This window comes from Myotis nattereri, assembly GCF_964212035.1.
Source record: "Myotis nattereri genome assembly, chromosome: 5".
NCBI lineage: Eukaryota > Metazoa > Chordata > Mammalia > Chiroptera > Vespertilionidae > Myotis > Myotis nattereri.
This window is the reverse complement of record NC_138080.1, coordinates 577,624-599,680: the sequence shown is the minus strand read 5'-3', so window position 1 is coordinate 599,680 and position 22,057 is coordinate 577,624. Positions and strand designations below refer to the sequence as shown.

Genomic DNA, 22,057 nt, shown 5'->3' with positions numbered 1-22,057 from the left:
GTGATTCCCAATTACTTGCTATTGTCTGTCTCTCTTGCCAGAAGGTAAACAAAACAGAAACTTTTCAATGTGATGTTCCCACGCTTACCCTCCCAGACACAGTAGATTCTCCAATATTTGCTGAAAAATTAGTTATTTCCAGTGTTTTTAATAAACATAAAGAAATCAGCCCTAGCCAGCTGGGCTCAGAGTGTCGGCCTGTAGACTGAAGGGTCCTGGATTCAGTTCTGGTCAAGGGCTCACGCGGGAGGCAACCCATCGTGTCTCTCTCTGCTTCTTCCCTTTCACTCACTCTAAAAATCAATGGAAAAATATTCTCAAGTGAGGATTAACAACAACAAAAAATTTAATATCCTCTTCACAGCAGGTAAAACAAACATTTTCAAGTTTAGTTCCAGCCTGTTGTCCTAATTTACTACTTTTTGTCTTCATAGCAGATTTAATAAAATAACTGTCAGAAGTCAGGGTCACTGCCTGTTAGGAGACAGATGTACTACTATTTGTAATACCTTAAACAATTAAAAAAATTTTTAAAAAATAAAAAAATAAAGAAAAAAATAATTATGGCATGTTTATGGAATAAAACAATTTTTAAAATTAGTTTTTAAATGTAAAAATGTGTTTATTCACAATCCTCGACAAGCTGCCATTCCTCCAAAAAATATTTTATGAACAAAATGCAAAAAAATTACAACAGTAGCTTATGCCAAACAAAGAATATACATCAGATGTATATAAACTTCAAAAAGCATAACAGGCAGTGTGAGTATAGATTACCTTTAAAATATTTCCCATGACATAGCTACAACGTAAATTATGCGAACACAGACATAACCAATAGCGTTACCCAACACGTCTACATACTTAGTGTCGTGTGTAGGTCTATGAGATAAAGTGACAGAACCACAGACGCCCTTGCCGAGCAGCTCAGACACTGAAAGGACCACGTGATGCGTTAAGTGCAGCAAGAATCCGAGTCGCTATTTACACCCGGGCCTTCCTATGGTCTTGAGAACATGCACTGTCATTGTCGCAAGAAAAAGAAAAGGAAAAAGCGCTGAGGAAAAATATCAAGTTTGCTGACTGAAATCACATCAATTCTCAGCAAAATCCAGACCAGCCACTAGGCGTCTCCTGGGCCTTTGAAGTTGGTGCCTAACCTTCAGAGGAAAGAGCTCACTGTCCACCACAAAGAGGAGGTGTATTTATTGATGGACTTAATTCCAGCCCATTAGTGCACCTTGAATTACAAGACAAAGGAAACTCAATAGAAATCCACAGATCCTTTCACACCAGAAAGGATTTATTTTCTCTGAAATACCCGTATTTCCTTGTTAGGTTTTCCTTTCTTATTAAATGATGCAGAGAATAAGATCTTTCTAAGACCAGTCACTGGAAATAAAAAAAAAAAAGGCGTCTAGAAATTTAATTTATCAACTAAAGTCAACATTCATGTGTAGCGCATGTAAAAGGAAGTGAACATTCATCTTCTTCTACTCCTGATGACCAACTTCAAGCGTTCGAACTCGGGAAGCTTCCTCTGTCCTATCATCTCCTACGTGGATGTGCAGTCAGTGTGGACAGAGAATGACACGTGAGCATTCGAGTCGCCTCCCAGAGTAACCGCTACGACCTGGTGGTGAGTGAGTGCGGGACAGGCATGCGGAGCGGGACCGTCATTCTGAGTCTGAGCCAGGCGCTCCGTCCTCTGTCCCTCTGTCTGCTCAGCGTAACACCCAAAGCCTTAACACTCGCAGTCAGACACTGAAGCTTCTGCAGACACACTAAGTAAAACCAACAGAGCCATCCTAGAAAGAACACCTACAGACTGCAAACGGGAATGTACTTGATACTGTGACAGAACCATGAACTTGTTTTGAAAACGAAGGCAGATGCTGAAATTGCACTTGTTCTGAAGAGTTCAGATCCAGCCCATCTCCGGTCCTTTCTGACAGCTTGTACACGGCTCCCACCTCCGGTGCCAAGGCTCAGCATGATTTACACATTCTCGCTGGGGTTACACTGGGTCCCACCTGCCAAGCTGGGTCACAAGATCTGACCCCCTCGAGTCTGTGGCTCTCCGCCCACTGGCTGCCCGCCGGGCTCCGACAGGTCTAGCACGGGGTTCACGAAGCCAGAGAACTCGGAGTTGCCGTTGTCGTCCACGTCGGCGCTCACGAAGTCGCTCTCCCACTCCAGCCCATTGGAGTCGTCGGAGGCGGACGCGGCATGGCTCCCGGGCCTCCGGCCGCCCCTGAGCGCCGCCCGCAGGATGTCCTCCTCCGTCCGAGAGCGCTCGCGCACTGGGAGCATCCGATTCATGCCTGGAGGGGGCCAAGGTGTTCAACATCTCAGCGAAGGTGAAAACGCCACATGAAAAGCCTTCCCAGGGTAACAGTCTAGTTTGTATCTAACAATCAGACCCTATTTGTGAGTTACAGAGCCAGTACCATGGAGGCCTCTCACAGGTCATGCGTCTCAGCCTGGAGCGCGCCTTAGAGAGATGCACTCACCCAAGGGCAGCTGGGACACAACGCGACCACCTAAGTAGATGAAATGTCTGAGGAGCCATAAATCACACAGAATGAACGGAGGGCCTAATGGCTATTAGTCATATACGGACAAACCCGTGCACCTGCCAATCCTCTCCTCCTGGGTGATAACTTCCTTTCCCGGAGGGAACAGGGGCTCCAAGAATAATGACAACATCCTGGCCCAGCACTGCCTAGTTCCCGTTAATGTTGACGTGTGTTACGCACGGCTCTCCTGCTCTGCTCACAGCTGGGAACCTGGCAGGAAGGAGAAGGGGCCTGTGTCAGGGCTCCAAGCCGGGCTCCCGGCTCTGCCACACAACCCAGCAGAGGCAGGCAGGGACTACACTTCATTCTGAACAGAAAGAAACTGGCCAATAAATGGGAAGTCCCATATTCTTGGGAGAAAAACAATGCCATTTTATTGGTAGAAGGAAGCGAGGGAGGGAAGACAAATTCAAATTTGTAAGTGTAGGACCAACATAAGTAAAAGAATTAACATCTAGGACTAGAAAAGGGATTAGAAGAAAATTTCCCTAAACACAGTCAATAATTTTGTTTTCTGACCTTAACGAATCAAACCCTACGGTAATAGAAGAACTTTTAAATACATATCAGTGTTGTCTGTCACTCATGAAAAATCACCAAGACTCAACATAGCAGAGCAAGTCATTTCCATAGACAAGACATAAACATGAGCTGCTGCTAACATCACTCTGAGGGTTTGCATTCGATGGAATGACTGGGCCAAAGGAAGCTGGACTGCATATCGGGCTCCTAATGGGCTCTGCCCTGACCCCATGGTTCATGATTCTACGTGATGATAATCCAGTTAGTGACCTGAATAACGACCTCCAAAGACATGTTACCTACAAATCTGATTAGCATACAGCATGGATGACAGAATAGAAATTAAAATAACTGAAAGGCTTTGGGTCAAATTGAACTAGATGCTAAAATAAAAATAAACTTAAAGTCTGCTGACTGGAATTCAAATATGCAATAACCTCAGTACAGGAATAGGGAAACAGTACTTAGCTGAGAAGAAGAGCAAAGTTAAAGCAATTCTTGGTAAAATTATTCGAGCGCTGACATATCTGTTTCTTTATTAATAAAACAAAAGACTTCTATGGGAGGATATCTAAGGTCCATTCCTTCCCAAAACCCTATTAAGAATTTAATGATTATTATTTTTCTTAAAGTCCTATGTTCTATAATTGCTTCTTCTGTTTGGATTATTTATTTCTTAAAATGAAAATGAAAACTTGGGCTTTATGCAGTGGAATAGTCTTTTTTTAAAAAAAAAAATCCACATTTTAGCTATAATTTTGAGTACTTACTATTCGCAACACCCTGTACTGGGTCTTTTACAGATATTGTATTTAATCTTCACAACATGAATGCCTTCATTTTTTTCAAATATTTACCAACTGCCTCTTACATGCCAGGCCGTGAGGACATATCAGGGAATGTCACTCTTTAAAGTAGGTTTATTACTCCCTTTGAGGCAAATGAACTGCAGCTTGGAGCGACTGGGAAATCTGCCTAAAGCACCACAGCCAGGAAGACATGCAGCTAAAATCAAATTCGAGTCTGTGTCACAGCTTTTATACCAGAACTACAAACTGCCCTTGATCATGAACCAAGGTCATTAACTGCTGGCTTTAGGTTGCCCACAAGGGGGCAGCCACTCTTCTGGACTGAGGCTCAATGGGCTAGATTACAAAACTCTTAGATTGAAAAATTAACATTTAAGCACTAGCCGGTTTGGCTCAGTGGATAGAGCATCAGCCTGTGGATGGAAGGGTCCTGAGTCAGATTCCAGTTAAAGGCATGTACCTTGGTTGCAGGCTCCTCCCTGGGCCTGGGCCCTGGTCAGGGTGCATGCAGGAGGCAACCAATCAATGTGTTTCTTTTACATCAATATTTCTGTCTTTCATTCTCTCTAAAAAAAAAAATCAATAGAAAAATATCCCCGGGTGAGGATTAACAAAAAAGAAAAAGAAACGAAAAATTAACGTCTAGGAGGCAAAAGTCAGCAGGACCCCAAGCGCCTGCAGCTGACACCTGTGGGAACAGCTCTGTGGGGGAAGGAAGTACAGCCAGAACCATGTCCGTCATGGTAGAGATTCAAGGCAGAACCAGCCTCTGGGGTAAGGAGCCCCAACCACTGGACAGCTGGCACGATGACACTGGGGTTGAACCTCACAAGTCGGGGGGGTGGAGGGGTCCCTCCCACACCTGGGACATCAACAATCAAGTCCCAGTTACAACAGGGGAGCCCAAACAAAGCACACAAGGGGCATTCCTAGAGCATCCAGCTCAGGGGAACAAAGAGACTGCACCACTGGACCCCTCAAGACACTTTCTACATGAGGCCATCCCACGAAGACGGGGAGGGATGGCATCCTATCTGACACATAGAAGCAAATACAAAGACATAAAATGGGGAGACAAAGAAACAGCTCCTAAATGAGAGAAAAGGACTCTCCAGAAAAGAACTAAGTGAGATGGAAGCAAGCAACCTATCAGACACAGAGTTCAAAGCAACGATCATAAAGGTGCTTAAGGAACTGAGTGCAAATGACAACACATGAGAAGGGAAACAGAGGCCACTAACAGGACCAGACAGAAAAGCTAAGTGACATATCTGACATGAAGAACACACTGGAAGGAATTAAAAGTAGAACTGGATGAAGCAGAGGACCGAATCAGTGATTTTAAAGACAAGACAGGATAGAAATAAATACCCAATCAGAGCAGCAAATAGAAAAAAGAATTAAAAAGCAGGAAGACAGCTTAAGAGAGCTCTGGGAGAACATGAAATGTAACAACAACACTCGCATTACAGGAATACCAGAAGGGAAAGAAGGTGAGCAAGGAACAGATAACCTGTTTAAAGAAATAGTGACAGAAAACTTGCCCAACCTGGTGAAGGAAACTGCCACACACATTCAGGAGGCACAGAGTGTCCCAATCAAGATGAACCCAAAGAGGCCCACACCTAGACAACATCGTAATTAAAATGGCAAATGTTAAAAAAAAAGAAAGAAACTTAAAGGCAGCAGGAGAGAAAGGCAGCAAATCACCTACAAAGGAATTCCCATTAGAATGACAGCTGACTTCTCAATGGAAACATTCCAGGCCAGAAGGGAGTGGCATGAAGTACTCCAAGTAATGAAAAGCCAGGGCCTAAATCCAAGAGTACTGTATCTAGTGAGGCTATCATTTAAAATTGAAGGCAAAATAAAAAGCTTTCCAGACAAAAAAGGTTAAAGGAGTACATGACCACCAAACCAGCAATGCAAAAAATGTTAAAGGGACCGCTTTAAGAAGAAGAAAAGGAGAGAGAGGATCATCGGCATAAAGAAAACAAAAATGGCAATAAATACCTATCAATAATAAACTTAAATGTAAATGGACTAAATGCTCTGTTCAAAAGACATAGGGTGACAATGGATAAGAAAAGAAGACCCATATACGTGCTGTCTATGATACCCATCTCAGAACAAAAGATAAACAGAGACAAAATGAAGGGACGGAAAAATATATTCCAAGCAAATGGAAAGAAAAGTAAAGCTGGAGCAGCAGCAATACTCTTCTCAGACCAAACAGACTGCAACACAAAGGCCGTCACAAGAGACAAAGCAGGTCACTACATAACACTAAAGGGAATGACTCAACGAGAAAACAGAACCCTGTACACATACGTGCACCCAGCACAGGAGCACCAACGGACATTAAAGAACCCTTGATGGACCTTAAAGGAGAGGCTGACAGCAATAGTCATAGTAGGGGACTTTAATACACCACTGACTTCACTGGATAGATCTTTCAGACAAAAATGTAACAAGGAAACAGAGGCCTTAAATGACACACTAGGTCAGATGGATCTAACTGACATTTACAGAACATTTCACCCCAAAACAACAGAATATACATTCTTCTCAAGTGCACATGGAACATTCTCAAAGACAGACCACATGTTAGGGCACAAAACAAGTTTATACAAATTCAAGAAGACTGATATAAAACCAAGCATCTTCTCAGATCACAATGGCATGAAGTTAGAAATCAACTAAAATAAAAAAAACTCAAAAACACTCAAATACATGGAGGCTAGCTAGCATGTTATTAAGCAATTACTGGGTTACCAATGAGATCAAGCAAGAAATTAAAAACTTCCTGGAAACAAATGAAAATAAACACACAACCACCCCAAACCTATGGGACACCATGAAAGCAGTCCTGAGAGGGAAGTTCATAGCACTGGCCTCCCTCTAGAAACAAGAGAAAAGACTAATAAACTATCTAACCCTTTAACTAAATGAATTAGAAAGAGAACAGCAAGAAAAGCCAAGAGGAAGTAGAAGGAAGGAAATAATAAAGATTAGAGCAGAAATAAATAACATAGACACAAAACAAACAAACAAACACCCAGTACAAAAGATCAACAAATCCAAGAACTGGTTCTTTGAAAAGATAAACAAGATTGATAACAAGATTGATGAACCTTTAGCCAGACTCATCAAGAAACAAAGAGAGAGGACCCAAATAAATAAAATCAGAGGTGAAAGAGGTGATATAAAAATGGGTACCACAGAGATACAAAAGGATTGCAAGCAAATACTATGAACAACTATATGCCAACAAACTGTACAATCTGGGTGAAATGGATAAATTCTTAGAAACATACAATCTTCCAAAACTCAAACAGGAGGAATGATAAAACCCAAGTACGCCAATAACAACCAAAGAAATTAAAGCAGTAATTTAAAAACTTCCAGCAAACAAAAATCCTGGACCGGATGGATTTATAGGTGAATTTTTACCAAACATTCAAAGAAGAACTAACACCTACCCTCTTCAAACTATTTCAAAAAATTCAAGAGGAAGAAACATTTCTAAGCTCTTTTTATGAAGCCAGCATCACCCTAATTCCAAAACCAGATAAAGGCACAAAGAAAGAGAATTACAGGCCAATATCTCCAATGAACACAGACGCTAAAATCCTTAACAAAATATTAGCAAATCAGATCCAGCAAAATATTACAAAGATCATACATCCTGATCAAGTGGGATTTATTCTAGGGATGCAAGGCTGGTACAATATTCGCAAATCAATAAATGTGATACATCACATAAACAAACTGAAAGATAAAAACCACATGATCATATCAATAGATGCAGAAAAAGCATTCCACAAAATACAGCACCCTTTTTTGATAAAAACTCTCAGTAAAGTGGGAATAGAGGGATCATACTTCAACAGAATAAAGGCCATATATGACAAACCTACAGCCAACATTATACTCAATGGGCAAAAATTAAAAGCATTTCCCTTAAGAACAGGAATAAGACAGGGATGCCTGCTTTCACCACTATTATTCAACATAGTTCTGGAAGTCCTATTCACAGCGATCAGACAAGAGGAGGAAATAAAGGCATCCAAATAGGAAAAGAAGAAGTAAAACTGTCAGTATTCACAGATGACATGATATTGTACATAGAAAACCCTAAAGATTCCATCAAAAAACTACTAGAGCTGAAACTGGTTTGGCTCAGTGGATAGAGCGTCGGCCTGCAGACTGAAAGGTCCCAGGTTCGATTCCGGTCAAGGGCATGTACCTGGGTTGCGGGCACTTCCCCAGTAGGGGATGTGCAGGAGGCAGCTGATCGATGTTTCTAACTCTATCTCTCTCCCTTCCTCTGTAAAAAATCAATAAAATATATTTAAAAACAAAAACAAAAAAAACCCTACTAGATTTAATAAATAAATTTGGCAGAGTAGCAAGATATAAAATTAACACCCTGAAATCTATGGCGTTTGTATACACCGATAATGGACTCAGAGAAAGAGAAACTTAAAAAACAAACAAAAAACCCATTTACCATTGCAACAAAAAAATTAAGATACCTAGGAATAAACTTAACTAAGGAGGTAAAAGGCCAGTACTCAGAAAATTACAGGACGCTGAAAAAAGAGATAGAGGAAGACATAAACAAATGGAAGAATATACTGTCTTCATGGATTGGTAGAATCAACATCATTAAAATGTCCATACTACCCAAAGCAATCTATAGATTTAATGCAATCCCCATTAAATACCAACAGCATATTTCACAGACCTAGAACAAACTCTCCAAAATTTTATATGGAATAAAAAAAGACCCCAAATAGCCGCAGCAATCCTGAGAAAGAAGAACAAAGTTGGGGGAATCACAATACCAGATATCAAGCTGTATTACAAAGCCACTGTTCTCAAAACTGCCTGGTACTGGAACAAGAATAGACATATAGACCAATGGAACAAAACAGAGAGCCCAGAAATCGACCCAAGCCATTATGCTCAATTAATATTTGACAGAGGAGGCAAGAGCATATGATGGAGTCAAGACAGTCTCTTCAATAAATGGTGTTGGGAAAATTGGACAAAAAAGTGAAAGTAAACCATACACAAAAATAAACTCAAAATGGATAAAGGACTTAAACGTAAGACGGGAAACCATAAAAATCTTAGAAGAAACCATAGGCAGCAAATATCAGACATATGTCGTAGCAGTATCTTTACCGATACGTCTCCTAGGACAAGAAGAAAATACACAAATGGGACTACATCAAAATAAAAAGCTTCTGCACAGCAAAAGAAACCATAAACAAAACAACAAGAGAGTCCACTGTATGGGAGAACATATTTGCCAATGATATATCCGATAAGGGTTTAATCTCCAAAATTTAACAAAAGGAAGATATACAATCCAATCAAAATATGGGCAAAGGACCTAAATGTCTAAATGTCTTCGATAGTGGACATACAAAAGGTCAAGAGACCCATGAAAATATGCTCAAAATCACTAATCATCCAAGAGATGCAAATCAAAATGACAATGAGGTACCATCTCACACCTGTCAGAATGGCTATCATCAACAAACGACAAGTGCTGGCGAGGATGCAGAGAAAAAGGAACCCTCTTGCATTGCTGGTGGGAATGCAGACTGGTGCAGCCACTGTGGCGAACAGGATGGAGTTTCCTCAAAAAATTAAATATGGAACTGCCATTTGACCCTGTGATCCCACTTCTAGGACTATATCCCAAGAAGCAAGAAACACCAATCAGAAAGGATGTATGCTCCCCTATGTTCATAGCAGCACAATTCACCATAGCTACGATTTGGAAACAGCCCAAATGCCCACCAGCAGATGAGTGGGTTAAAAGACTGTGGTACATCTACACAATGGAATACTACGCTGGGGTAAAAAAGAAGGGATTCTTACCATTTGCAACGGCATGGATGGAACTGGAGAGCATTATGCTAAGCAAAGTAAGCCAGTCAAAGAAAGATAAATATCACATGATCTCACTCATTTGTGGAATATAAAGAACAACATAAACTGATGAACTAAAATAGGTCCAGAGACACAGAAGCAACCATCAAGCCAGGGAGGGAAGGCAGGGGTAAGAGATCAACCAAAGGACTTGTATGCATGCATATAAGCATAACCAAAGGACACAGACAGTAAGGGGCGGAGACATCTGCTGGGAGGGGAAGCAGCTGGGGAGAGGTCAACCGGGGAAAAAGGAGACCGGTAATACTTCCAACAAAAAATAATTTAAATCAAAAGGAAAAGTAAAACAGCAGTTGATTTCTATAAATTAACAGAGTAAACTGCACATGTCAGGTGAATGGTGAGCGTCAGATACCTTCCTCATCTTCCCACTCCAGATCCAAGGACGTGCTGTCGTCATTTCCACTCGTCGATTTGGTTTTGGTCACTAAGTCACAACTGCTTTCTGTATTTGGTGTCAAAACGGTGGCATCTGACGAGAGTCCTGGAATATACACCAAATATGATTAAATGTGATCGGTCGTCTGTACTCAGTACCACAACCACTTACTCTGCAGGAATCTCTCTCCCCAAACACTTCTATGCCTTTTATTGTCACAGAAACAAGGGCAAACCATTACATCTGTAAGCGTGTTTAGATAACATACAGCCCCCCCCCCCCATTTCTTTTTGTGTTTCCGCCATTGAGCAGCACAGCAAACATACAAATGTAAATAATTATAAACTTTTCAAATATAATGAAGTCTACGTATTATTCATCATAATCCATTACAAAGGGGGACAAAGTGGAAAAGGCGGTCTGTATTAAGAGAGACACTCCCATGCTGCCCTTCCTGGGAGTGTCCCCTGCACCATGGAGAACAGCCTTTCCCTCAGGAACCCTGAGTTACAGCTCCCACCTCTCCTTTCTCTTTCTGGGGGAGGCTGGGGTCAGAGTAGAACTACAACATGAGGCCCTATCTCCCCACAGAAATCTGCAGGAAGGGCCCGAGACTGCTCTCTCCAACTTCTGTTGTGTATTAAGGACTCTCACTGACCATCTAGGCAACAGGAACCAAAGGCGGGAGTTCCCCGAAACAGAGCCGGGACCCCCAACTATCACCTGCTCGATGTGCTAAAGGAGACGTGAAACGTACACAGAATGCTTTAAAGACTTACTACTACTTCGAAACACTTCATACTGTGACTTTATGTTTCGCAAACAAGATTCGAAGTCGTCTTCTGGTCCTGAGCTGTAACAAAGTAAAACAACTGCTGTCTATATTCATAGCAGATGGACATAATGCATGTTTAAATTAACGACGACGTTTGGCTTGGTGATCTGTCCCACACAAACTCACAATTACTGCACCATTAAAATAACAATGACAACAGGGCTTAATTTTCTTAATGTTAGCATTAAATGGAAACTAAGATTTTGGCTAATTCTGGTGTCACATCCCCAGAGCTTAGCCATAACTCCCACTTCACAATGTGTACACGCAGCGTGGGAAAGGGGCAGGAACACTCTTCCAAAAATGACCAGACTGTAAGAGCAGCGGGGCTAAGGGCCGACACAAACAACAGGCACACGTGGCTCATCCAAAGGCATTCGGTGTGTCGTGGCATCGTTTCTATATAGACGACGTGGCCACTCTTAAAGCTGCCATAGAATCCATTTAGAGAAACGATCCCTTTCCAACATCAAGCAACGTTTGGCATTCTTGCAAGAGCGTGTCTCTGACAAGCACTGATCTTTGGGGAGCAGGCAGGTGAGGGTGTCCATGGACACGCAGCAACACTAACACTGTCACCCGAGCAGCGCTGGCCGTACCTGGGGCCATCGGCTCCGCTGGCGGGGCGGCATCCGGGAACGGCGCCCGGCCTCTCCTGCTTGGAAACACGAAGCGGAACAAAGTCACTGCCGCACAAGCAGAGCGTTAAGACCAGTCATGCGATGCCAAGATGCGCTTTTTTGTAGTGTGTAAAAGAAAACACAAAAACTTAGGAAGTTATTCTACTGAAGTCTTTCCCCTTAAACTCACCACTGTTACGTCTACGTTCTCATATTTACGGTTAGAAGGCCACTCTATTTATCAGTGTCTAATCCTTAAGTGGTCAGGACATTCAGCGTTCTAAAAAAATAACTTTAAAAAGATACATCCTTAACAGCCTCCCACACCTGAGGACTCCTCGGACTGGGAGGGCCGAGGGGAGGACGGACCAGTGCGGACAGCGCAGGAAGCTCCGTTCGGGGAGAGGCAGCGTGGCCCGAGCAGACCTGGCAGGTTGTGCTGACAGTGATCAGCTGTGTGACCCTGGCACGTCCCTGACTCCTGTTTGTTCACCTGTAAGTGACAGAGGCTGTGACGCCCCAGCAAACCCCCAGGGCTGCCGCGAAGACCAGATGCGCCCTGAGTACCTGTGCCTTCCTGTGTGGGTGTGCTATGCAGCTGTGGAGTCTGTGATGCATATGCAATGCTTTCTGTCTTTAAAAGGCGAGCAGATAAGAATTACAGTAAAAAGAGTTGCCTACATTACAACCAGAAAAATACTTTTATTTCTTAGTGGAGGTGAGTTCATTTTTAAACTTCCCCACTATTTAGAAATTCCAAAAAAAAAAGACATTCCCGTGTGATCTAATTACGTATTCGGCTGAACCACACGTGTGCGAGTGAGATAAAAGACACAGGTCACACAGAAACCCCACAGCCTGTGACGGGCACGACGCTTCGGCTTCTCTGAGCTACAGTCATTGTTTGTGACGTGACCTCTGCACCGGCCGTGAGCACGGCAGAGCGCGCTCGTCTAGGCAGAGCATGGGGGAGACACTGAGTGGGACGCTGGCCGAGTCTGCTGAGCTGACCTCGGGCTCTGCGTCCATTGGCTGTAGAATCCCAGCCGGTACCTCACCTCTGTCCCTCCGCTTCCTCAGCTATAAAATGGGGCTCAACATATAGCAACACCTAACACCTAACGACCTGACACCCCGGATTGTCGTGAGGACTGAACAGGTAAGACTTGTGAACCACCGAGGACAGTTCCGGACACTCAGCCAGGCTCCGTGAAGGTTGCTGTCAGAGCTCAGGGCATTACAATGCCGTACACCAAGCATGTCAAACTCACAGCCCGTGGGCCACATGCCTCGTTTATTTGGCCCTTGTTAGCCTTTGAGTTTGACATGCTTGCCAAACACCATGAGCACTGGTAAGGTATGGCAAACCTCTTGCCTTCTCTAATAACATGCCAGAGATTTCTCAAGGCTCAAACTCCCAATCTCCCAAAAAGACACGAGAATGAAGATGAGAAATATACAGCATCCCTGGGGGCAAAACTGCCCGGCTTACCTGACTAGGAAGGATAGGAAATTCTAGCAACTCAAGGCCTTGTTTTTAAAAAGCAACAAAAAAATGACAAAATTAAACTTAAAAAGGCCAGTTTTGCCCTGTTTCTGTCTGAGGGTATATGTATTTTTCCAACAGAATACTGGATTTTAGAAAACTGAAGCTGATCTTTGGGATAAACAAGAGCTAGCGCCTGCTACCCTAAGGCAAGCAGCACTCAGCATCAAGTGTATAATCGGATGTCATTTCTACCTGTTAAAGCTCAACCGGTCTGCCTTAAATTCCTAGAAATACAGGCAGGAATACATTGGTTACGCAGAAGCCCCTGACTGGCGGGACAGAAGAGCTCCCACGGCCGGTCAGGGAGAAGCAGGAGAAGAGCCGCCCTAACGCGGAGGGTCCCTCACCTCCAAGAGCTTTCGCTGCTTTGCTGCCCTGGCTGCTTCGCGCTGGGCAGCGTACACAGCCTCCTCTTCTAGTCTTAGCTTCTCTTCGTGTAAGGCTAACTGTGCATGAACAAAACATAAGGATTAACAGAATCAGAACCTGTCTAACTGCGCTCCAAACAAAATGCTCGACTCATAAAATAAAAATAAATTAAAACATCGATCCCTTCAAAGCATGGCAGAACTCCAATTTTTGTGATTTCTCATTTCAATTTCTCTTTTTATAAAATAACCCAAAGGAAGTCAGTCATATTACAGAATTCCCCAGGAGCTGAAACTGTGCAGGAGCAGCATGTAACCTGCATGAACACGGAACGGCTTCTTCCTCATAATCCTCCCAACAGTTCACTGCCTGTTGGCCCTGACGGGGTGAGGGTCCGGCCCGAGGCCAATCCTCTCGCGTCAGCCCCTCCTGACGATCACCCCACGGGGCCCGCATCGACGTCCCGCCATTCCCAATAGAACTCACTGCCCTCGTGATAGTCTACTGCATTTCAAATAAAGCTGAAGCATCAAATTTCAACACAACTTTTTTCTTTAAAGCTAATATTATCTATTATAGATTACTATTGTAATTACAGGCCATTCTGTGAATACATTACATACAACATTTATGATATTAGAAGCAGTTGGTTCATTAAGAACAAATAAATCTGAGACAAACAAAAAGACTTTTTAAAAACAACACTTATTGTGAAACAGTAGATTTTAAAAGTTGTTTTTAAACACACAGGTGCATGTGTCCTGCCAGAGTCCCTTCTTGTGAATCAGGATCTGATCTTTGGGGGCATGTGCTCTCTTCGTTTGGCTGCATATGGCTGCTGATAAATTAACCAAACTGAAATAAATTATAATAGGCTCAAATAATTTTTAACTTTCAAATAGTTTCACTTGTATATATCTGAAGATAGGTCCAAGGATTTTGTATGCAATATGTTAGTCAACGACAACTTGCCCCTATTTAAAGACCCTTTACAGGAACATATATAAAAGCTACTTACCTCTTTTTGAATTTTCATATCAAGATCTTTCTGTTTCTCAGCAATAGAATCGTAATGCCTCTCTCTTAGGTCGATGATTTCTTCCTCAGTAAGAGGCCTACACAGAAAAATGAGGGAAAAAAAGAAAGAAAACTTCTGATGACTCTGAGACCAAATAAAACACTCAAAAACGGAAATTCTGAAATTTACTACCCAAGTGAATTAACACAATTTGATGTTGTCACTTGTGTTAAAGAGCACACGTCCTAACACGGGCCATGTGGGGTGGAAAGATGGCACAGTGTCAGGTTCTGAACTGCAACCACCTGTGAAGAAATGTGGCCTCCGTGGCCTTCACTCTGGCTCTGCTCCAGCCCCGCCCCCATCAGGTCCTGGCCAAGGCCACTTCCGGCCAGTGCAGGCACCACTCGGGCCTGAGTCGCTTTCTCACCAGCACTCCCCACCTGCACCGCCATGCCTCCCTCCCTACACTGCTCTCTACTCTCACCGAGGCTGAGAGCTGCAGAGAAAGCCCAGCACGCCTGACCCTCGCCGGCGATCCTCACATGGTCACCTGCCTCCCATCCACCCTGGCCGTGAGCATCTCCGCACAATCCCCACGCTCCTTATCCAAGCGCCTTCCTCTTCACAGTCACCCTCATGGACTCCGGGAAACAAGGGGCATCGGCCACCACCACGCCCTTCTCGCCCTGCCGCTCTCCCTGCACCTGCATCTCCCCCTCGCACCTGCATCTCCCCCTCATAGGCCCACGGCCCTCACTCCGCCCATCACCCCAGCCTGCCGCCTGCTTCTGCCTCTGCCACGTGAGGGGAGGGAGGAAAGGCGAACCCTTCCTCTCACCCAGATCCATCGCTAGCTGCTCCTCCTCTTCCTCCATTTCAGCCCAAATCCCAGAGTAAACGTACAGGACAGCAGCCAGCACTCAGCGTGGCAGGTGCTCTTCGCCATGAACTAGGGTTCACCCTCACAGCACCCCCTGCGGCAGCTGCAGAGATCACACGTCGGAGGGAAGCAGGTGGAGCCACAGGCTGCGTCAAGCTGGGACCATCTTCCCATCAGTCACTGGGTCTCCCCTGCTCCCATCTCTCATCAGGCCAGCAAAGGAGACCCACGGCTGGTCCCTTGGCTCCTGCGAGTGCTGGCGTCCCTGCCTTCCCTCAGCCCAGTGTCTCCACTCCGCCCGGGGCTGCCCGCGCCCTGGGCCTCCTGGTCACCCATCGGGGCTGCCTTCGGACTCCTCTTCTCATGTCCATTCCTCAGCCCCCCCTCCTCGTCCCCCACCCCTGGCAGGTGATGCCAAGACCTAACACGGTCTCAGCCAGCCCGACAGGTGACGTCTCTCACTTCTTCTCCTCTGCCAGGGCGTGTGTGTTTGTCTGTTTTGAGGTCTAACGTATAGAAAATAAAATACAACTTTTAAGTGTTCAGTGGTTTGTGGTGCCAACGGTGTACACTCTTAGCTGCCAACACCAGGAACAGACCTTCCCATCACCACCTGGTTGTCTCACGCTTCTTCCCAGTCAATTCCCACGACTGCCCTTCCGTCGCTCCTCCCGGAAGGCTCTCCCCGGGGACAGCCGCCACGAGTCACCCTCCAGGACCAGCCCAGGCGCGTCTCCTACAGACGTCTCCCGGGCGCGCCTCCCTCCCACACGGTGGACAGAGGCCTCTCCTTCAGGTCTCCTCGAATGCTCTACCACTGCTCGTTACGGCTTTTCCTGCCTCGTACTGAAAGCAGCCTTCTTCCCTGTGACGTAGAGAACACATCTGACTCTTTAATCTGGCCCCTGGCACAGTGACCGGCCACAGCACAGTGCTTAATAAGCGTGAGCTAGCCTACACAAGGTAGAGAAATACACACTCAAATATGAAACACATTTAAATATTCTCTTGCTGTTAGGAACTCTCAATTTCAAGTTAAAGACAGATGGCTCTTTTTCAAGTACTTAGCTCAAGTAATTTTAAATAAATTAGAGTACTGAGGTTCTAGTTACTATGCAGTGATATTTAAAAATCTGTCATTAGTAAAAGAAGCTTTAGAACATCATAAATAAAAGGAGGATAAAGTTTAAAAATTAGAGAAAATGTAAATGGTTTTTAAAAAACGAACACCTAACAACTCAGGTTCACAGGAAAGCGCCCAGCACTCATGTGCGCTGCACGGTCTCATGTCCACGGACATCCTGTGCGATGGGCGTGCTGGGCCTGAATCTGGTAGAAAAGCCGGGTCTGAGAGGGAAGCAGTTCAGAGCAGACGACAGCCCGGCCCTCAGAGCTTCTGCAGCACAAACCCAAGTTCCCGAGAAAAACACACCCTTACCTGTGACTGCTTCCTGGGCTTTCCCCCTGTACAGAAAATTAATTACACAATTAAAATGCTTCATTAGCATAATTCTATTTCAGACAAGCCAATAAAAACTTTGTTTAATCCAAGTATTCCACTTATCTTTTTTATCATAGTGAACAAGTTTAATTATTTAAAAGCTTTAAAATTTTACTATTTTGCGAAGGCAAAATTTAGTTTAATACCTAGCTTAATTATATAACAACAAATTGCTGGATGCTTCTTAAATTTTCTAACAAATGTTTGCTCTACACCGGGTCAGGCTGGGACCAGACACGCTCTATGCCTTCATCCCTCTCGGACTCTGGGTGTCAGCTCACCTCCCAGGTCACACGCATCAGAACCAGCCGGCCCGGACCTGCGGGGACGCCCGAGCTCTCGCAGAGCAGCCAACACGGGCGCCCGCGTGTGCGTCCGGGGAGGCAGAGCACACGGGGTTCCCCTCTGGTTCCAGCTCGCAGGCTGTGCTCCTTTTACAGCCTGTTTCAGGCCACGGTGTTCACATGTCTGTTTTACGGGTGATTTCACTGTGGAAAGGGCCCGTGCACAGTGTGACGTGCTGTGACGTTGCCCCTCCAGTGCTGTTGGCTGTGAGTTCGAGTCAATGAGCCAATAATATATATTGAAACGAGTTGTCCCAGAGACATCAACAAGGCTACAACTGACTAACAGATGAACGTGTGGGAGAAGCCTGGGCGCCTGATTCTGTTCTCTCCCCGAGGAGGGTGCTCTGGTTCCTGCAAGTTCAGCTCATTCTCACAGAAGGAGAACCCACCGTCTTCATTTCCCTCCACAGGATATGAAATTACCCACAGCTTTTTTTTTTCCCTCCAAAGGAAACCCTAATTTCAAGACTGATTTGGGCTCATGTGTCTGTCTCATATAGTTAAGCTATTCACATCTGACAGTTACAATATATGGCTAAGGAAGAGCAGAAATAAAACTCTACATGGCCCAAACGAATTTGGGAAATAGCATTGCAAAACAGTTCCACCAAACCAGACACAAAATGTGGTGCGAGAGAGAAAAGGCTGGTTAGCAAAAAGAAAAGCAGCCAAACACAAAGCACTCTGGGCAAACACACAGGACCACAGATTCTTTTAAAGAGCCGTGTGGCCCTGGCGGGGTGGCTCCGTGGCTGCTGTCACCGGGTCCTGATGCGCCACGGCTGCAGGCTCCATACCCGGTCAGGGCATGAAGAAGAACCACCCAGTGGATGCATAAATAAATGGAACAATAGATATCCCCCCTCCTCCTTTCTCTCTTAGAAAGAAACATTTTAAAATCAGTGATGCTGGATGACCTATACTGAAGGCTGAAGGAACTCTTACATTTAACATTTGTCAGAACTTTAAAAGTATTAGGTTAGATGTTGGCCTTCACTGTGTTTAAAAATAACCAACAAACATGGAGATGAAAGTGACCTTTGAAAAGGAAAAAAAACTAGGTTCTATGAAATATTCAACTATCAGGGAGAAATTTTACTGGGAAAACAGAAGGTAAGTTTCCTAAATGTGCTCTATCCTATGACAATAATATGTATTGCTATTTATAAACAGGACTTAGACCCAGATTGCTCTGGGAAATGCTGAGTTGAACAGACTTAAGTAACCTCTTTCCCAACAGCTCTCCTCAGGACCCTCAACAACCAACATGCACTCCGAGACCGCACTCCGTACACACCGGGAAAGGCCGGCTGAGGAATAACCTAAATGTGGTTCGACACATTTTCCTCTTTTCTTAGAAAACAAAACGGACAGCAGGTCAGAGCCTGCAGGCTCTTCTAGCCTCACTCATTTCAGAGACGTGGGGTGGGGGCCCAGTGAGCTCTCATTGCACCGGCACACCGGACACAGACACCCATCTCACTAGCCCTAAATGTACTTTAAGAAAATAGTGTAATGTTTTTGTACTTGGACTGCACTTTGAAAGTGACTTGAGTTTTAGATGAGATGAAATGCCAAAAATCAACCAAAAGTAACTGCTAGAAATGATAATAGCAAAAGTCAGAAACTGCTTGTAGAGTGAACATGTATAAATTCCACCCTCAGAAATTCATGGAAACTATGGTTAAAGAATGCGTCTACCCTGGATTGTGAGGAATTTTATCTACCTAATGGCAAGAGGTTTGAAATATCCCTTTTTAAAGTTCCTTGAGTTCTGAAGAATGCTTTTAAAACCTGTGTTATATAGCTGATATTATAATAGGCATAATTGACATACAGAACTATATAAAAATTAAATTATATATAGTATTACATATGTTCTAGAGTAGGATAAATTAGTGAAAGACGAAACTAAAGAACTAAACAGTAAAAATAAAAATTCTAATTTAAAAGTAAATGACATAGATGCTATTTAAAAATGAATTAATTGCCCGACCAGTACGGCTCAGTGGTTGAACAAAGAGGTCACTGGTTTGATTCCCAGTCAAGGCACAGGCCCGGGTTGTGGGCTCGATCCCCAGGAGGGGGCGTGCAGGAGATAGCTCTCTCTCTACCCTTCCCTTCCTCTCTCTCTAAAATCAATAAAAACATATTTTTAAAACTTACATTAAAATGAGGAAAAAAAACATGAATTGTTAGAACTAATTAGATGACCAATGAGATCGATATGGACTTTGCACTATTATGGAAATACTTACTTCATCACTTTCTACTAGATTCTCAAACTGAAAGGACAAGAAAGCAAATGTTAGGAGAGCTCTCTCTCGAAGGTACATACACCACAAATAACGATGTCACATTTTCACCTAAAAAGTAAGGTAAGATATTTAATGTCTTTGTACACATCAGTTCATCTGATATATACTGAAGTCCTACAAGACAGCCCAAACAAGCGATCTTTTTCATTTATGACTACAGAAAAAACAAAAACAAGACTCACAGCAAGTTTCTACATAAACGAGAAACTGACGAGCAAAACGTTCATCTGAACTGAACAATTCATAAACCCACACAGGTAGAACTTCCACTTGAATTCAGATTAACTTAATGTTATTAGAAGGAAAATTACTCAAAAAACAGGAACTGAAAAGATACCCAAACAAGAATTTCTCTTATAATGTTTACTAGTGGCCCGGTGCATGAAATTCATGCACAGGGGAGGGGGTGTTCGTCAGCCCAGCCTGCACCCTCTCCAATCTGGGACCCCTCGAAGGATGTCCTACTGCTGGTTTACAGGGATCGGGACTGCTGCCTCCTAACCGCTCACCTGCCTGCCTGCCTGCCTGATTGCCCCTAACCACTCTACCTGCTGGCCTGCTCGCCCCCAGCTGCCCCCCACCGCTGGCCTGCTCGCCCCCAACTGCCCCCCTGCTGGTCTGCTTACCCCTAATGGCCCTGCCCCCCACCAGCCTGATCACCCACAACTGCCCTCCCTTCTTGGCCTCTAACCGCCTCTACCTTGGCCCTGCCACCATGTCTTTGTCCAGAAGAACGTCCGGAAGGTCTCCTGGAAGGCCTCCCAGTCTAATTAGCGTATTACCCTTTTATTAGTATATTTATTCATCTACTCATTCATGTATTTGCTGAAAATTTACTACATGCGAGTCACAGCTCCCAATACTTCTTCTAGAGACAGGAATGACCTTGTCAAATTACCTAATGAAAGTCATTACTACTAAAATAATTGTATTTTAAGTATAAATAATTGATAACCACTTGAAAGAATAAAGATTTTCTTGTTAAAGATCAAGAAAACAATGAAAAGCCCGGCTGGCGTGGCTCAGTGGTTGAGCATCGACCTATGAACCAGATCACAGTTCGATTCCCAGTCAGGGCACAGGCCTGGGTTGCAGGCTCAATCCCCAGCGTGGGGTGAGCAGGAGGCAGCCCATCAAAGATTCTGTCTCATCATTGATGCTTCTCTCTCTCTCTCTCTTTCTCTCCCTCTCTCTCTCCCTCCCTCTACCTTCCTCTCTGAAATCCATAAAAATATATTAATAATTAAAAAAAAACATGAAAGGTTCAGAAAATTCAGGACTATAAAGGGATTACTTAAAACAGTTTAAAATGATGATCTTACACTTGTTTTTTGTATTTGTTTGTGACCTTTTAAAAACTAATTTCTGGTTTATATGCTTCCTTATTTAATAAAGAAGACAGTCAAGTACAGTGCTCAAGCTTTGGAGCCCGGCAGTTGGGACTGGAATTTAAATTCTGCCACTTCCAGGCTGTGGATGGGAGCCCACTGTCTTCACTGCCTAAGCCTCCGATTCCCAGCCATGAAATGGGATGACTGGCACAGCTAACTACGATCGTGCTAAGAGTTAGGAACAGTGGCACTCATCAATGACGCGGTGGAGCAGCTGGTACCCAGGAGCGCTGAGTCCATGGGGGATCCCACTGCTATGTTTTACAGACAGAGACAAAGTGCCTCAGGGATTCTATGTGGAGCGGCTGAAAATGGACGCGCTCTAACTCCGGGGCCTCTCACAGGGCCGGCCGCACCTGCTGGCAGCCACCGCCTAGCGGACCGAGGGCACCTGGCCTTGCGCTGTGGGGTGGAAAAGTAACTACTTTTTGAGTAGAAATGGATCTGCTGCCCACATTTCCCTACGCCCCCCGGCCCCCCAAAAACCCCACAATTCTTTCCTCTTCACCAGCATCAATAACACCGAAATATACAGTCCGCACTAAATTTAGGTCCTGATCTTTCCCAACTTAATTAAAAAAAAAAAACCCTCCTGAAGGTACTTGTATTCAATCAAATTATTCATTCTACTTACCTCTATCGTTAAATGCTCGCCTCTTGAGCATGTTCTAAAATATTTGGATCTGGGAAGAAAAACAGAAAAACAACTTTAAAATAAAATTTAATCCTAAAACTGAATTAATATGACGGGGTAAAAACATTTCCCTCAAGAGCAACTTTAAATTCTTCAACATATAGTACCTTTTATTTATAAAAACAAACTACCAAATTTACCTAAAAATATAAATAGTCCAGATTTTAAAACTTTGTTATGAGTTTAAGTGTTTAATCAACCAGTATTTTTCTATTGGTACTAATATTTACTAAACTTGTAATAATGAATTTATATTTACTAAACAGAATACAA

General features: G+C 43.9%; 1 protein-coding gene across 2 annotated transcripts in view; it reads right to left on the bottom strand.

Moving 5' to 3' along the window:
* Positions 1 to 597: 597 nt before the first annotated feature.
* The window catches only part of AP1AR (adaptor related protein complex 1 associated regulatory protein), a gene marked incomplete at its 5' end in the record, with an annotated part of 31,497 nt that continues 10,037 nt past the window's right edge, over positions 598 to 22,057 (bottom strand). Inside the window, 9 exons of one of the 2 annotated variants that reach the window (XM_081092065.1) lie at positions 598 to 2,324; positions 10,236 to 10,364; positions 11,039 to 11,112; positions 11,694 to 11,749; positions 13,611 to 13,709; positions 14,651 to 14,747; positions 16,972 to 16,997; positions 19,640 to 19,666; positions 21,725 to 21,773. In XM_081092065.1, coding sequence (XP_080948191.1) covers positions 2,047 to 2,324; positions 10,236 to 10,364; positions 11,039 to 11,112; positions 11,694 to 11,749; positions 13,611 to 13,709; positions 14,651 to 14,747; positions 16,972 to 16,997; positions 19,640 to 19,666; positions 21,725 to 21,773 — 835 coding nt within the window. In that variant the 3' untranslated portion in view covers positions 598 to 2,046. The remainder of the gene's footprint in view (positions 2,325 to 10,235; positions 10,365 to 11,038; positions 11,113 to 11,693; positions 11,750 to 13,610; positions 13,710 to 14,650; positions 14,748 to 16,971; positions 16,998 to 19,639; positions 19,667 to 21,724; positions 21,774 to 22,057) is intronic. The other variant, XM_081092066.1, reaches the window with a different exon arrangement.